This window comes from Peromyscus eremicus, chromosome 2 (assembly GCF_949786415.1).
Source record: "Peromyscus eremicus chromosome 2, PerEre_H2_v1, whole genome shotgun sequence".
Taxonomy (NCBI): domain Eukaryota; kingdom Metazoa; phylum Chordata; class Mammalia; order Rodentia; family Cricetidae; genus Peromyscus; species Peromyscus eremicus.
Window position 1 is genome coordinate 124301291 of NC_081417.1, and position 18816 is coordinate 124320106.

At 34.8% G+C, this 18816-nt stretch overlaps 1 protein-coding gene across 1 annotated transcript in view; it reads left to right on the forward strand.

The window, feature by feature from the left end:
- Faf1 (Fas associated factor 1) overlaps window positions 1–18816 on the forward strand; it is a 335197-nt gene that overhangs the window by 83273 nt on the left and 233108 nt on the right. Inside the window, exons 5-6 of the mRNA XM_059254707.1 lie at window positions 10381–10472; window positions 17024–17115. Of these exons, the coding sequence (XP_059110690.1) occupies window positions 10381–10472; window positions 17024–17115 (184 nt within the window). The remainder of the gene's footprint in view (window positions 1–10380; window positions 10473–17023; window positions 17116–18816) is intronic.

Genomic DNA, 18816 nt, shown 5'->3' on the forward strand with positions numbered 1-18816 from the left:
AATTACCTCTTAAAAGCTCTGCTTCTTGAGTATCTTCAGTTAAAAATTTTATATTTTCGAGAATTTCATACATGAGTACTTTGCTTAGGTTATTGTCACCTTTTCTCTTTCTCTCCATCTCCTCCCATGTTCCCTCTGCTCTCTCTTTTAGTTCATGACCTTTATTTCTTTAATTATTATTGTTACATTCACCTACTCTAATTAATTCAAAATACTTTATAAGGTAAATATTGTTACTGTGTGATATGTATTACTCATGTATCTCTTCATAGTCTAGTTATATTTGTTCTGTATCACAGTTATTCTCTCACAATTAAATAGATGCCAGTCAGGACTCATGTCATGAACCTTCTCTTTGCTACTTTTGGCATAAATATGCAAGGCACACTAGTAGATAATATTTAGGACTTATTTTTCCACTGCATTTGATTTGCTAAACTTGACACGTTCTGCCATTTACTGTTTGAATCTCTATTTGCACCTCCTTTGTTACAGTTCAGGAGTTGGTTTCTCTCATATGTAACTAAAATAATTTCTCTATGTAATTTACATATGTTCCTTTTCCTCTCTTGTTTCCATATTCAGCCTAGTATACTTTTTCTAAATCACAAATACCTTGGTGTGTGTTTAAGTTACTTCCCATCCCTCACATTGTATTTGTTTTACTTTCCTGGAACCCTCCATTTTAGGCTTCAGGATCTTGTGTGAAATCTCCTCTGTGATGCCATTCTTAACCTCCGTGGATGGAGTAATTTGAATACTTTAAAAAGTGGATCTTAAAGAGCAATTCTTTCTTTGTGTTTAAGGTTTCCCTTCTGAGTGTTAACTTCTTAATCTTAGAAGAAAAGATCTAATTTTAAAATTTCTTTCTCCATTCATAGTATGGCACAGTCATACCTATTGAGGAAATGATTGGCTGCATAAAAAGAGTGTAGGGGTGTGTGTTTATATAGATTAGCTTACCCATAATAGGACATTTGAAAATAGACACTGTAATTTTTGTGACCTGAATATAATTGTTATAGAATGTCTTACTGTTTTCAGGAATTGAATAAATGTTAATTTTTCTATAGAAAAGAGCTGATTAATAAGATAATGCCTCCCCCACCCTTTTTGACGTTATTACCAGGTAGATAGAACCAAGATTTAAAACGTAAGGCTAAAATTAGTTAAGAAAGTTATACCAGAGTGACACCTAGTGGTAGCTGCGTTGACTGGTAAATGGTTTTCCTGTCCTGTTTATTTCTTCAGTTTCATACCTAAAACTTTCTAGTTCTTTTTTCTAATCTTGAATAATTTAAAGGTATTTTAAAGGACTCATCCCTTTGTAAAGTACTTCTTGTCTAAAATATCCTTGTGGTATCATTGAGGGTAGGGTTTTTTATGTATTATTGTTTAATAAAGTTTGTTCTGTCAGTGCTATGAACAAACTTATGTTTGCTAGATCCATTCAGCATGGCCTTAGTTCTATTTCTGGAATGCATTAGAGAATAATAGATCTATTATCAAGTTGAGTCATTTGTCTCTCCTGCCCATCCTCTTTTAATCTACTTTTTAAATAGATTATTTATTTTTACTTCATGTGCATTCCTGTTTTCTTTGCACGTATGTCTATGTGAAGGTGTCAGATCCCCTGAAACTGGAGTTACAGGCAGTTATGAGTTGCTGTGTGGGTGCTGGGAATTGAACCCAGGTCCTTTGGAAGAGCATCATTTGGAAGAGCAGCCTTAACTGCTCTTAACTGCTGAGCCATCTCTTGAGCCCCTTAATTTATTTTTAAAAAGCTATGTTTACTATATTGAATACCATTTTAGTTTAAAAGAATGAGCTTAAAAATAGACATTCAAAGCGTTTGCCACATTCATTTTCAGTCTGAAAAAGTAGTTCACATTATATAAACCAGTTTTGTCCAGAATCTGTGAATTTTAGTTTTTATCTCGACCCTGTGAATCAGAATAGCTAGGTAACCTTTGGCAAATGCCTTAACCACTCCAGAGCTTCAGACATGTTTTGTGAATAATAAGTACTAAGTAGGTTTTTTGGGAGGAGGATGTTGTTGTTACTAGTAATTGTAAAAAGGGAAGCATAGTTGTCTTATTTACCTTGTGAAGATATTGTAGAGTCTATAGAGCATACAGTTACAGATTTTACTTTTGAGGAGTCTAGGCCGTGTATGTTGTATGTGACTGTGGGTTGGTCTGTGCTCAAATTGTGAACTCTGCGTCAGCTATTGTGTACTACCAAAGTACAGAGTCATTTGAAAATCTAAGTTAGCAGCACATTTTGCTAAACTGAATTGAACTGTAATTTTAATATGCATAGTATTTATTTATGTCATTGAAATATATCTTTAACTTAGCTTCATGCTCTTGACTGACATTTATTCTTTTATATATAAATATGTGTGCATGAGGTGTAATGTGATATGTCTGTTCATATATACATTGTAGAATGAACAAATCAGGTTAATTAATATCATCAATATGTGTTAGGAAAATGTAAAATTCACTTTTAAAAGCAATTTTGAAATGTGAAATGCATTATTAACTATATTCATCATAATTTGCAATAGATTATTTGGAATTATTCTTCCCACCTGATTGAACCTTTGCTCCTTTGACTGACAGTTCCCCTTTCCTAGATTTTTTTTTTTAAAACTTATTTGTTATGTATACAGTGTTCTGCAGGCCAGAAAAGGGCACCATATCTCATTATGGATGGTTGTGAACCACCACGTGGGTGTGGGAATTGAACTCAGGACCTCTGGAAGAGCAGTCAGTGCTCTTAACCACTAAGCTATCTCTCCAGTACCAGTTCCCCTTTCCTTACCCTGACTCTTTCCTCAGCCTTAATTTTCTCCTAGACTGTAGTAACCACCACTCTACTGTCTGCTTCTATGCATTTTCTTTCTTAAATTTCACATATAAGCAATATTATGCATACTTTATTTTTTAGCTAGTTTTTATGGTTGCAAATGACAGAATTTTGTTCTTAAGTGTAGCACAAATCTTAAAAGTTCTTATTAATAAAAACAAACCCAGAGCCAGGTATTGGGGTGAATGCTGGAAGATCAGAGAAGCAGAACAAGCCACAGCCACCTCACCTTGCCAATTCCTCAGGTGATCCTGTTTCCTCAGACTGGAAGCCTCTGAGTCTTCATCCAAAATGAATCTCAGCTGAACTGCTGCTAGAAGCCTAAAAGCTTAACCAGACTTCCTGGTTTTCACGCCTTATATACCTTTTTGCTTTCTGCCATCACTTCCTGGGATTAAAGGCTCACTTCGTGGGATTAAAGGCGTGAGTCACCATGCCTGGCTTTAAACTCACAGAGATCCGGATGGATCTCTGCCTCCCAAGTGATAGGATTAAAGGCGTGTGTGCCACTATATTCTGGCCTCTGTATCTAGTGGCTGTTCTGTTCTCTGACCCCAGATAAGTTTACTAGGGTGCACAATATTTTGGGGAACACAATACCACCACACTTAAGGATGAATAGTATTCTATTACATACATACATATAGCCCATTAAATAATACGCATTCATCTGTTGTTGGCATTTAGGTTACTTTCATTTCTTTGCTACTGTGAGTGATGCTACAGTGAGCAGGGATTTATAGATGCCTTTCAGCATAATGATTACAGCTTCTTTGGATTTTTGCTCAGATGTGATATTTTTCTAATTGATTCACATTTTAAAATCTGTGCTCATTTTAAATAGGGAAATATAGAAGAAATAACTGTCTTCCTCTTTCCTCACTCGTACTCCCTACTGTTACCAGTTTGTTGTTTTGTTAGAAGTCTGTAAATTTTACTTTATTTAACATTGGTCTTTTGAGAAATTTACTCATCATGTCAACATTTGTTATCTTTCAAGCAAGACAACAATCAGAATAATAGAAATTTTATCTAATATCTTTATTTTTTTGTATTTTTCAAGGCCTTTTGCTAATATTTATTTTCTTTCATGACAAATTTTCCCCTTTAAAGGAGTAAATGTACATAGTTGTGGCTATAGTAGTAATTTTTTACTTCTCCAAAGTCTCATATTTAGCAATTAATAAATTAGGAGATCCATATTTAACAATTGCTGAAAGTTAGGAAGTTAGTTATAAAAGTCTTTCATGTAATTGGGTAAGTCCGTTTCATCACAGATATTTGTTCATCAGTTTGTGTGCAATAATGTGCTAACATATAGAGATGTATGTGAATAAGACAGACCTTATGTAGAGGACTTTTTTTTTTTTAAAGGAATGTAAAACTATTTGTTGACCGCTGTTCACCATTATTTACAATAAAGTAAATATACAATTGGATGACATTCTGATACTATAAAGTTACTTTTCTCACTCATTGAACCAGAACCCAATTACTGAAAAGATTGATCCTATCAATAAGGAATGAGTCAGGATAAAGAAAAAGCATGCAAGTCATTAATTTATATTACCAAATTTTGTTCATTTATGGTAGAGGAGTTTCTTGATCTGTGCTGAGCTAGAAGGCTAGAAGTAAAAGAAATAAAAGTTATTATTCATTCACTCATTCATAACTTCCATGTACACGCATGCACACATACTCTCTTTTTCATACCAATCACTATGCTACAGTGTCTAGTTCACACTGTTAGTACAATACAGTAAGGAACACATTCTTACCCTTGTCACAGTGAGTAAATTGAAGTTTAGAGGCTTTCCAAATCAGGGATTCAGTCTTTGACTGATCCTAGAATACATACTTTCTACAGTGAAATAATTTTTTCTTCTAGGCATACACACGGAGTTCTGTGAGGATGCTGAAAAGGAAGCAGTTAATTCAGTTTCAATTGGTGTTTTGAGAAAAACTGGAAGGGGAGTGAGTAGGGTTGTGGGATTGGCCAGAACAGATTTCAGAGAGGACCAGAGTATGACATATGTGTCAATATGTTATGTGGACAAAGTGGAGGAAAGTGTATCGTAGACAGAGGGAGAGCACAGATGAAGGACTGAAAGTGGTTTATGTCAAATGAAGAGTAATAGTCATGAGCATAAGGGGTTAAGAGCTTTAAAATTATGTACTACCTGAAAAACATTGTAAGAGAATATTAGCAAAACATACCTTCTAGAGGACTTTTGTCCTGAGCATGTGAAGAGTTCTCAAAACTCAAACTTCATAGGACACGCTAATGTAAAACAGGCAAGGAATCAAGTAAATGCTTTGTTTAGGAGGATATAATGTGACAGTATGCTCGATGTCATTAGTCATTGGGGAAGTGTAAACTAAAGCACAATGAGATATATTTATGTACAAATTTGCATGGGTAAAACGTAAACTAAATACCAAGGGCTGCAAAGAATGCACAGCAATGGAAGACTTATCCATTGCTGACAAGAATGCAAAATGGGAAAACACTTCTGAAGTAATTTGGAAATCTTATAAATTAAAACATAGGCTTGCTATATGACCAAACAGTTCTATTCCTAGCCATGAGTTGAAAGCATACACATAACAAATAACTTGCAGATAGAAGTTCATAGTATCTTTATTTGTAATAATTCCCAAATAGAAACACCCAAACCATTTTTCCAACAGACAAATAGGCAGCTGTGGTATAGCTGTGTAAAGAGTACTACTTAACAATCAAGGAGACCAGACTAATGCTGCAGGCAGCGGGGAAGATGAATCTGACACCATAATAATAAGGAGCCGTACCCTGAAAGTGATCTATATAATCCCACTTCCATTTTTACATAATGAAGCCCGTGTTGAAGGGAAGGTAGCTTTTTAAAAAATGCAAATGTCATTGTTAAAGAATACAGTATTCCCACAAGTATTTTGTGTTGTCAGTCAACAATTTAAAAAGTTTCAGCCTGCGTGAATCTCCAGCAGCCATGTAAAAAAGCTGAGCATAGCTGCATGTGTCTATAACCCTGGCATTTGGAAGTGGAGACAGGCAGATCCTAAGAGCTCTGTGGCCTGCCTGCCTAGCTGAAGCAGTGAGTTTCTGGTTCAGTAGGAGACAGATTTCAAGGCAGTAAGGCAGAGAGTGATAGAGGAACACAACTGATGTCTTCCCTGGCTTCTGCATGTGGGCGTGCAGTTGTTTGCACCCGAATACCCGTGTTCATGCATTATATACATACACACACACACACACACACACACACACACACACACACACACACACACACACATATATATATCTCAATATCACATACATATGCTCAATAGCATGCATGCACATAATTACTCAGGTGAATTAAATTAGCTGTTGAGGAAAATATCAATGAATTATAAGAAATAGCGATAGAAAGAGTGGGAAGTGAAGTACACACAGCAAAAAGTACTGGGTTCAGGCGGTAAGGAAAGAAATAGGGAGCCCAGCAGACCTTAAAGGATAAGTTCCCTGAGGAGGAAGTAGGATGGCATGAGGAGTTACCAAGGAAACCTTAGGAAATGGAGGTCAGTTTATGACTTTGATTGTGGTAGTTTCATTATTGGGTAAATTTGTTAAAATTGATCAGATTATTGTTTTTAAGTTTGCACTGTTTATGTGTCAACCATTTCTTCATAAAACTGTTAAGATATTAAGAAGTAAAGAAAGAAAACACCATGTATAAAAGCAGAAGTTAATAAAATAGAAAATTCATAAGTAAAAGAAGGAATAAAACTTAAAGGCATTTTTTTGAGGCATTTTTTTGAGGTTAATAAAAATCAGTAATCGGCCGGGCGGTGGTGGCGCACGCCTTTAATCCCAGCACTTGGGAGGCAGAGCCAGGTGGATCTCTGTGAGTTCGAGGCCAGCCTGGGCTACCAAGTGAGTTCCAGGAAAGGCGCAAAGCTACATAGAGAAACCCTGTCTCGAAAAAAAAAAAAAAAAAAAAAAATCAGTAATCTTGCTAGTATGAACAAGGTTAGAGAAGACAGAGATTATTCATGTTGGGAAGGAAAGAGATACCTGAAAATATAACATTGACTGCTAAGAAGATTTGTATATAAGTGTGCATTTGTAATATATGTATTTATGTAAATATTTAATGTGAGCATCAAATCTGTAAATTGAACTGAAAGTCCATACCTTCCCATCAAGAAAACTTCAAGGGTAGATGGCTTCCTGACCGAATCTGTCTAATATTTCAGAATACTGCCAATACTTTACGATTAGAGAAAGATGAAACATGTTTGCAATCTGTTTTTGAGACCAGCATTGCCTTAATAGTAAGATCAGACAGAGATATTATAGGAAAAGAAAATGTTTCTTCTGCCAGGGTAAAAGGAGAAAACTTTAATGAAGCTGACCTCTGACTTCTTTGTGTGTGCTTTGCATGTTTGCCCTCACAATATACACACAAAAAAAGGGTTTCAAAGTTAAGATTTAAATTGTTTTATTTTAAATAAAAAAAATGATAGGAAAAGAAGATATGATGTAGACACAAGGAAATATTCGGTAGAAAGGAATGAAATCCTGTCATCTGGGGCTAAGTGGATGCAAATATAGGACATTATACTAAGTAAAGTATAGAAAGATAAAGATCCCATCTTCTGTCACATATGAACACTAACAAAGTGGATCTCATAGAAAAAGGGAGTAGAATAGTGAGAAATCTAACAGAATTATGTAGATACTATGAAAAGCAAGGGAGAGGAGAAAAGTTGGTTAACTGGTTTTATTTTCTATTCCACTATGCATATGGAACAAAGGGGTTTAGTTTTATTTTGTTCTCATCCAGGTTTTTTGCAAAGAATAATGTGGACTTTAAGACTTTTTGTTTTTTTACTCCCTCATACTAAGAACTTCTTTTAAGTCAGGAAGCCTGAATGTTTTCAAGAGTTTAAGGAAGAGGTGTCTGGTGAAGATAAGTTTTAAGAGGAAAGCACTGGGCAGCCTTGCAGATGCATATGCCCAGACGAGGACAGCTCTATAAATAGCACCTTTATCCATGAAAGGAAAGACCGTGTTTATACGTGTTTGGGTAGCAAATGTGACTTACTTTTCTACTGTCCACAAACAGAGTATTTGTCAGCATTGACATTTTTGGGAGCCAAGATTGATTCATGCTTCTACAGATACAATGTTGAACCAGATTTTCTTTCTTCCCTTTTTTAATTTTTTTATTTTTTGGATGGCTAGTTACTACTTAGAGTGCACAAAAGGACTTAATTTTTAAAAATTGCATTTTAGTTTGGTGTGTGTGTGTGTGTGTGCGTGTGCATGTGGTGTGAACATGCCATGGCATGTGTGTATACATCAGAAGACAACTTTTCTGAGGCATTTCTCTCTTTCTACCAGACATCAAATTCTGGTCTTCTGTATTGACAGCAAGTACCATTACTCATGGAGCCATCCTACTGTCCCAGTCTTTTCTTAAAGTAAAAAATGAGTCCTCAAGGCCATGAATGACTGATGTGGTGTTGCTGATTAAGCAGTGGTGTTTCTTTTTTTCTTTTTCTTTTTTTTTTTTTCAGAGCTGAGGACCAAACCCAGGGCCTTGTGCTTGCTAGGCAAGCACTCTACCACTGAGCTAAATCCCCAACCCTGCAGTGGTGTTTTTATGGAACTTGTGTAACATAAAATTCTTTCTCTTTTCATTTTCTCATCATTGGTTTGTTTCCCCAGTTTTAGCATTCAGTTGTTTTGTATTTAATATAAAAACAATAGGATTATGTGTTATTTTAATTATAGACTAGCAGCAACTCATAATAGGCAGATAAATATAAGAAAGATTTGCAAATTCAAATCAACTTAAAGCAGTGGAATGCCTGAAGCCAGCCCATACATATTTTTAGTAGACTTAATTCCTATAAAAGAACTTATGAATTAATAGGAAAATTGTACTTTCTTGACATGTCTCATCAGCGTTTTTTCCCTTAATTTAATTTAATTTTATTTTGGCCTTTCAGTCTTTTGTTTTCACTAAATGGAGTTCTTGCCCATTTTGATTTGGCTGTCCTGTGCAGCTCAGCTGTGCTTTGGATTAGTTTCAGTTACATACACTTCATGCTGAATTTAAGTTTTGTCTGCCTTATAAAGCTTTTGGCTATTTGATTCAGTAGTTTCCCTCTCTCCCTCTTCTGGAACTCTGTGGTGTTTCAACACATTTTAAATTGTCTTCTAGATCATATATATATTGCCTTCAGGTTTTTTCAGTTATTTTAAAGTGTGTGTTCTTGTTTCATTCTCATACCCTATGGGTAGATGAACTAGGCAAAGTTATCTTCTATTTTATAGATGCAGTTGTAAGAACAAGCAAGTGACTGTATTTCCCTCAAGCAAAATGTTAATCCAAATTTTCTTTGCAAAATGTGCTTCCCTTATACTGAGGCATCTTATGTTTTGTACTCTATGTACTACTCTTGTCATATGCTGGGCACATGGTAGGCATTTGTGCAGAGCAGATCTGGTGGGCTGTAAGGCACTTGGCAATTAGAATGTCCACATGAGATTTGCCTTTTGAATATGTTCTGTTTATCCACAGAAACCTTCTTTACAATTTCTTGATATTATAAAGATTAAGGTAGTCTTATGTAAATAGACATCTCACCAAGGAGAATGGGATGGACAGGAAATGCTGCAGGCTGGGGAACCCACTCTGGGTGAGGGTGCTTCAGGAGCAAGCTTGAGAGCTGAGACTAGTATTTGCTGTGAGCTCCTTTGAGCTGTGGCAAGCCTAGAAGATGGCACTGTTGGAAGTTCCAGAAGGTCTTTGAAAGCTTTGGCCAGCAGCTAGTGCTGACAGGCAGGCATGTGTGAATTGAGCAATAGTCTGGGAAACTTGAAGGCTGCCAGTGCCACATGTGGCCAATCTCAAAGTCTCCTTGCTTGTGGGAATCAGTACAGAAGCTTGAGATGCTGTGTTATGAGCATTGCAGTGAGATCAAGGGCCATCTCCAAAGTTCCAGTTTTTGTTATTCAGGTTACCAGGCCTCACAGCTTAGGGCTGGTTCATTAATATATCAGAACCTGTCTTACGCTTGGCTTATATGAGAGCTGCCTTGTGGCTGGCTCCTATCTTGCAATCATTACATTATTCCAAATCACACAATATGATTTCACTTATGTTCCTAATAGTATTGTTTGTTGGTTTGTTTTCTGTTCAAATTCTTAACCACTGATATGTATTCTTTTTAGAAAGCTATGCTTTTATAAAAGTGAAGTATATAATTAGCTATTTAATAATTGTGAAATATTTTTGTCATTAATTTTGAAGCCCAGGTTCTTCAATGGAGTATCATGTTGTTTGGTCAAGAATATTTTAAATTTTGAGTACTGAGTTTTTAAGCATTTATTCATCAGTCAAATGTTGTTGACTATATATTGTATACCAGATATTGATGTTTATACTGATATAGTCAATGATAGACTATGTTTCTTTGTTAGTTATATTTGGTCTCTTTTTATTTGTACAGGAGAGATTAAACAGATTCTAGAAAATGAACTTCAGATACCTGTACCTAAAATGCTGTTAAAAGGCTGGAAGACTGGAGATGTGGAAGACAGTGTGAGTTTCTTAATTGACTAGAAATAAAAGAAAACTAAGTTATATGATTAGCTAAGTAATGTCTAAAATTTGTTTTAGTTTGTGTGCTTGCTTGCTTGTTTTATGAGACAGGATCTAATGTAGTGCAGTCTGATCATTAAGCTCTTTATGTAGCTGAGGATGGCCTTGAACTCCTGATCCTTCTGCCTTTTTTTTTTTTTAAACTTTGTTTTATGTGTATTGGTGTGAAGGTGTCAGATCCCCTGGAACTGGAGTTACAGACAGTTGTATGTTGCCATATGGGTGCTGGGAATTGAACTCAGGACCGCTGGAAGAGCAGCTAGTGCTCTTAACCTCTGAGCCATCTCTCCAGTCCCCTTGCCTTTCTTTATTTCCCCCAAATGCTGGGATTTTAGGCAAGCACTACCATGTTTGTCCTGAAAGATTAGTTTTAGATAATTTATATATGTCAGAAGTAAATTTGGTAGTAGCTATTTAGTTTAATTCCCAGATATTTTTCAAGTTAAGTAATTTCATATAAACCAATAATGGTTTTAAATGAGTTTAAGTGTGCAGATAGAAACACTATGTGGCATGGTTTTCTATTTCTAAGTATTTTTTTTTAGAAGGTTGGTACCTTTTTGAGAGCATTTACCTTTTTCTCAAACCTCTTAGGGTATCAGTGAGTGCCCTGGAATAATAATTTACTGACCAATTACTTACTGGCCTGAAAGAAGTCACACACACTGTGTACATTTATGCCAAGTATTGCATATGGAACAAAGATAATAGGAAACTTTTAAAACTTGGAAAATTTAAATGGTAAGAATATTTCTTCATTTCCTTGGTTAGTGGCAGGTGCATGGAATGAATTAATATCTTGAGAATTTACAGAAGGTACAGTAGTTTTCAAGTAATAGTGGCTATTGTTTTGGACCCCTTAAACCCAGCCTCATGTATAAAATATTTCACTTTTCTTTCTTGAGAGAGAAGAGGAATGGAGAAAGAAATGAGTTAGTTTTGTGTTTTTAAGGCAGAAGTAATTATGAATCTTAACACTATTGCTGAGTTTATATTTCTACAGCCAGGCATAAGTAAAATCCTTTGGTTTCATTATTTTGTGAATGTTTTTTGGTAAGTTGTGCTTATAAATTATATATAAGTATCAAAATTTATATACTGAGTTGGTCTTATGTTTCATTGAGACATTGACTAGAATTCCAGATAGGTAAGAAAACTTTAAAGTTTAATACAGTTAATGATGTACTGTACTATACTAGAGGTCAGCAAGCCTCTTCTGTATAGTCAGGTAATACATATTTAAATTTTATACAGCCTCTATTACTACTATTCTGCTCTATTCCCAAAGCGTGAGATCACCCCTGACAATGTGTGAAAAGCAAGCATAACATTTTTCTGGTGTAACTTTACTCATGGACACAGAATTCTAATGTTATGAAATTTCATGTCATAAAATGCTCTTTTGATCCCTCCCCAATCATTTAAAAACATAAAAGCTATTTTAACTCACATACACCATATAAAAACAGCTAGGTTTATCCCATGTCCTTAGTGTGTTGCTTCTTGGTGCTATGTAGTCCTCAGGTTGAAACCCAGGGCTGTTCACATCCTAAGGAAGCTCTTTATTAACTCATGTTCACTTCTCGTCCTTGTCTATTCTGGTATACAGGGTTTTTAAAAGGTGCTGATAAGTAATTCAACAACCTTGATAGAAATAAACAGCAAGAATGAAATCATTTATACAGATTTTTTTTTTAAAATTTAGAAACCTTTGGTAATAAAATAATATTACATTCTTTTTCAGTAGTTTGTTAGAAGAAGGATGGTCATTTTGAAAATCTTCTTAAGGTATTGTTCTAGTATTTGGACAGTCTTTTGGCTAGAACAATACTTCCAGTTATTTATATATCCTTCCATGTGGGATTTCTATTCTCAAGCTATTAAGTTTTTGATTGCTTCCAAATTTATATTTCCACACTATACCTCAGTGAATTTACATGTTTAAATTGACAATTAACTCATATTTGCATATCTTCTTTTCCTTCCTCTTTCTCTTCCTCCTTTCCCTTTTCCTCTTTTCTCTGTTTACTGATTATTTGAGATAAGATCTCATGTAGCACAGACTAGTCTTAAACTACATAGCTAAAGCTGTCTTTGAACTTCAGATCTTTCTGTCTTCACGTCTGTTCTGTACAGTCTGGAGAAGGATCTACAATAGCATATTTTCAGTTTTGCATGAATGACTGCATTACAGTTTATAGCAACCCAAAGTAAGAGAATAAATAGTGAATGATAGCTAGCTAGCTAGATAGAAAGAAAGCAAAACATCGTCAAATTTGGTACTCAAAATATCCAATGAAAATTGACTGGGGAAGCCCCTTTAAGGCGGCTAGCTGGAGTTCTCCATCCATAGTGTCCCCTCACTCCCACCCCTAGGTGAGACTTCCAAGTAAAAGGACAAATAGCAACTGTTAGAGATAACATCATCAAACTGGGTGCTTGCAACACCCAGCAAAAATTGACCAGGGAAGATGAGGCAGTCATCTGAAGCACACTCACAGTGGAGTTTTCTCCACCTAACTGAGCTTCCCATAGCTGAGCTTCATGCTTCTCTTTTTTCACTGTAGGCATGTTCCTGCTGTGGATAAATAATAGTAACACCTGTTGGAAATGTTTTTACTTTCTAGCTCTTTTCAAGGACAAAATTTTTTACTCTTGGTCTGTTTTGCTATTATCTTCTCTCCCTAACAGTATTAGGGGAGGCAGCCTATTCACAGACCTTGAAAGACTTTGAGACATTCCTGCTTGGGTTTGAAATGGTGGAGGACAGCCCTGCTTCCTGAGCCAGCCTCTTGAATGAACTCAAACAACGCATGACAGTTTGCCACATTGTGTATATTTCCCCTTCCCAGGAGCTGAGATTATGGATGTGCAATCACCATATCCAACTCTGTACTTGCGTATCTTACTGGCATCTCAAACAAACATGATCTAAAGAGAACCCCGATTCTCTCTGATGTTGTTTTCACTAGTCCTCAATCAGTGGCAACCTTGTGTAGCCACTGGTAAAGCAGAGATTGTGGCCAGGAGTCTTTTTCTTTATCTCACAACACCTCACAAAATAGCACAGAGGATACTTTGGGAAATCCTATTGATTTACTTCTAAAATATACCTCAACTAAGGCTACTTTTCAGTAATTTTGTTACAGTTGCCTAATCTAGACTGTTAGTATCTTTATCTGGACTGCACCATCATTTTCTTAGCTTCTTTTTAATGGATATTTCTAGTTCATTCCCTGCTTAGAAGCCAGAATGATCTTTTAAAAACAGTATATTGCTTATTTGTTGAAACACAGTTTTACTCCTTCCTCAACTTTACAGTATCCCCTGAGTTTTTAAACCTTCATCTTCTATGCTATAGCTTATTTAAAAAAAAATTTTTTTTTTAAACCAGGATTAAGTTTTTTACCCAATCCCTGACAGAAAATGTTCAATTCTCTGGAACCATTATTACCTCCAAATCTTTATATAAATGGCTCTTTTTCTATCTTTTGAGTTTTAGACTTATACTACCTCTGTAACAGACATTTCTCATTTGGCTCTCATCCCATGATTCTCCATCATAACATTATAAGAAGAGGGGCCATATCTGTTTCTTCATCAGCGCTTATAGAATTCTTGGTATATCAGTATCAAATAAAAGTTTATGGATTAGTGCATGAATAATTGGCCTAAAGAAAAGGTCCATTTTATTTAATCATGCCATGTGTGTTTTGATGGGGAGCATTTAGTGGAGAATCATTGGGTAGTGGATTAAAAATAAAGTACGATAATGACTTGATTGAATACTAAGAGTATTTTCTTTAGTCTACAAAGTAATAAAGGATAAAGGTAAAGGTGATTCTCCTGTGTGTGTATGTATGTATATATATATATATATATATATATATATATATATATATATATATGCACTTTGTTTGCATGCTAACATTATCGAGAGTACATATCAATTTCAAAAAGGTGTTACATATTTGACATAAAATTATCTTTGGTGTCTCCTGGGGTAGACTCTTATAGGTAATTGTGTATTGTGGTGTTTGTTTTTCAAACCATGCACCATAAACCATTAATAGGTTGTGAAGTTAATTGAATGGGTAATAGACAACATAAAGAGGAAGGAGGAGAAGAGAAGTAAAATACAACAGAAATGCCATTCTAATGTAAATAATTAGGGTATTTATTTTTATTTAAGACTGCACTTAGTAAGATGGGCCCTCTCATGGAGCAGTTAAAAGTTCTTCCTGTGGCCTGCTTGGGTAAGATCACCTTTCTCCAGGTGTCTTTTTCTCCATCTGCAGAATTAAGGAATCCTTATTTAAGGATTCCTTAAGCACTCCTTGCTTCTTAACACTTAGAGCCTTGCCATTATTTGTTTTGACACTGCCAGGATTGACTTTGCTACCATTCACTTGTTTATGTCAATCACTGTAAGGAGTGTGAGATTTCCAAATCACTCCTCTCTTGAATCTTCATAGACTACACATCCTACACCTGGCTTATTTCTCCTTCCTCTACAGTGCCATAAGGCTTTTTGCTATGTGCTGTGGAACTAATCCATCATTAGCAAAGTTACTTTTATTAAACTCTTCTATGTACATTTCCTTTACTGTCTTCCTCTGAGTGAAAGCCACCTTCCTTAAGAAATTTGTTCCTTTGTAGTCTTCTTAGTGTTAGTTTTATTTTGGCAGTCCTCATACAATTGAAATAAATTGTAAAAATATATATCTCCATTTTTACTTCTAGATCATTATCAGTCTTTTCTATCAGAATTTCTTTAGCTTTGAATTTATGTCAAAAGGTTATATCACCTTTGATAACTTATTAAAGTTATCATCTCATTTCCTTATGATTGTGAACTTCTGGCTTATAATTATTCTTTGTCTTAATTCTTATTAATTTAATTTTAAATTCCATTAAGACTTAGACAATATTTTAAAAATATTTATTTTATTTTTTGCTTATGTGTATGCATTTATGGGTGTACCTGTCTCCAGAGGCCAAAAGAGGGTGTTAGATCCCAGGAACTGGAGTTACAGATGGTTGTGAACAGCTGGGCCAAGGTACTGGGAACCAAACTGGTTCTTTGCAAGAACAGCAAGCAAGCACACTTAACTGATGAGCATTCTCCAACCCCTCTTATTAATTTCACTACCTTGTAAATTAGTCTTACCTTGGCCACCTAGTTACTTGGACCTTTTCCCTACACAAATCTTTCACCATTCTTTGCCTCACTCATTTCTCCATGCTTTTTAACATTGGACTCAGAGTGGCAGGAGCTTTCATCTTCATTTCAATTTTCTGTTGTTTGTTTTTTGCTTAACAGTTCTCACCTTTTAATTCATCTCTATTAATATTCTAGCTCCCAACAATCCTCCAACTCATGCCTTCAATACATTATTTCTGCCATGTTTTTTAACTTAAAAATTACATTTATTTATTTGTTTAAACATTTGTACTGGCTGTTTTGTCTCAAGTGCTTTCTCTGTATATTTTTATTTGTTGCCTTGCCACCTTCAAATCTTTGCTCAATGATCAGAGTCTCTGATCATTTTAAAATTGCAAAGCTCCCCTAACTCATATTCTTCATCCCTGCCCCCTGCCTTATCTTTAGTTAAAAAAAACCAAACAAACAAAAAACCCAAAATCAAAAAACTATCACCTTCTAATTTTCAACTATATAGATTACTTTAATCCTACTAAAACATAAGCTCCCCCATACCCCCCTCCCAAAAAAAAAAAAAATTAGGATGCCTAGGTTATTTTAGCCACTCTTGTGATTAGGGTGGTCTTGGTACAGAGGTGTAATGCAGTAAGATTCTGTGAATAAAATGCATGCTCTGAGTGCATGATGTGAAAATGAATTTTCTAATGTGCATAGCTGTCAGAAAGCATGTTAGCAAGTACTTACCTTTAGATTGGGAGTCTAAAATGTATGAATTTTGTGACAGTAAAATTTAAATAAGTTTGTGTATGGGTATGACTCAACATATCTTTTTAATAAAAAAAGATCTTTAGAGTCAGAATAAAGTGATCTAGGTAACTCTTACTAGAGTCCACATCCAAGTTACATAACCTCTTAGGCTACAGCGCCTCACCCTTAAAGATCCCTGGTTTGAGGTGCTTTCTATCATTCTTTTTTAGGTCTTAAAATTTTCTGAAAGCCTATACAGATTTTTGCTATAGCATGTTTATACTTCAGTGGAGAAACTAATGACTCTTAATTATACTCTTATCTATATGCATCTCTAATGAGCTAAAAGTTTATATTGTACTGAAATGCTCAGATTTGTAGTAATTTGCAGTAAAAATTGCGGAAATAAGATTGTTTGGATTTAGCTGCTCTTCTGTTATATTTAGGAAATTACCAAAAGATGAAAGACCAACCTAAAAGTTGCCAAACATTCAAGAATTGTAAAAATTAATAATGTGCAAAGTCAACATTTATTTTTGTTTTCTCTTCTTTTTTTTTTTTTTTTTTTTTTCTATTTCAGACGGTCTTAAAATCATTACACTTGCCAAAAAACAACAGTCTTTATGTCCTTACACCAGACTTGCCACCACCTTCATCATCTAGTCATGCTGGGTAAGGTATTTACTTTTCCTGGAAATCAAAAAGGAAAAATTTGATGGGAAATTTTTATAAGTTGTGTATAGTGTAATAAATATTTTATGGAAGCTTTAACTTACTGCCAACTGTTAAGTGTATTAGTTTTCACACTATTGGTTTAGATTATGCATTTGATTTCCTGGTAGAATCCTCTTTCAAAGAAATATCTGTTGGAAATGCCTGTATATTAGAAATAATCAAAACAGAATAGAGCTATTGCTGAGTACTATCTACTGTATTTAGGGTTCTGAGTTCCTTGTGAACACTTACGGGGAATGGAGGGGAGAGTCAGAATGGCCCTTCTTTGACTGAAGGAGAAGGATTAGAGGGAGTAGAAAGAATAAATACAACACCAGTCTATTATTGCCAAAGTTTGAGGAAAATACAGTAACTTCTACAGGATAAAGCTAGAAAAACACCTACTTAGGTTCTCATAGAATTTTTTCTTTACTTAGGATAGAGAGACTCATTGTTGCTTTTAATTCTTATAGAACTCAATACACGTGTATAGTAATCTAGTATTTAGTTACAAATTAAATTTAGTAGTAGTAGTAAATGAAGCACATGGTGTGCATATACTGATTGTGCTAGTGACAAAACTGGTTTTTCTGAGTCTTTATATTATCCCCAAACTAATTTCAAGCGGACTTTGGAGTTTCATGGTCTTTATGTTCACCTGCTGATTTTGTTGTCACTAGAATGTCATGCTGGGCTAATGGAAATTGTCTTCTTCATTGTCATGTAGCTGACCTCCGATTACTAAGTAATCCCTAGGCTTGTAGGGCCTACAGTACTGCTGAAATTCAGTGCTTATTGGGGAATGAAAAACTGTTTTTTAGTTGGCTTATTGACTTTTACCAAATTTCAATGATGATGTCTCATGGGTAGGAACAAAGAGAATATATTCAAAGACAGACAAATGATGTAGTATGAAGAGACATATGGCATTGAAAAAGTATTAATGTGTATTTAATTGAGACCTCCTAAAAGGTCAGGGCTCATTTTTGTAGATGTTTATTCACTTTTATAAAAAACTTTGTATTTTTCTCTCAGTGATAGTATATTGTAAGTTATTTACTAAAACATAATATAAAGTAACATGTTTTTAAATTAACTGACATGATTTTCTTTAAGTTTTGGTCAGAACTGTAAAGAAAATTCTACCTCTATGTCTTCTTACCTTCCTCTGTTGATTTTGCTGCCACTAGGGGGTGCCTGGTAATTGAGTCTTTGTATTGACAATTTCTTTTCTGGCCCCAAAAATTACAACATAAATTATATCAGCATCTGTAATTGAGTTCAGAATTATTTTAGTGTAAAGTTGATTTTTAGACAACAAAATTTCAAGCTGAGAATTTAAGAGTGAAGATGTTGGTCATAATCTGTGTAACAGTTGAAAAGCATTTTAAATTAGTTACAGTTCAGTAATAAATTGAAGGAGTGAAGCATTATATCTGTGGCACAACTTCAAATCAAATTATAATTTATAATAAAATTAGAAAAGGGAAATGTTATTATTATTATATTATTATAGGAATGATTAAGTTCATCAATGTGTTTTTATTAATTAGTAGATAAAAGACAAACTGTGTTCTCAATGAGCTTGTAGCCTAGTCATTAAAGATATTAGGCCTTTAAAAATTTCTTTCCTTTTCAGATAATTTTCTTAATTACACT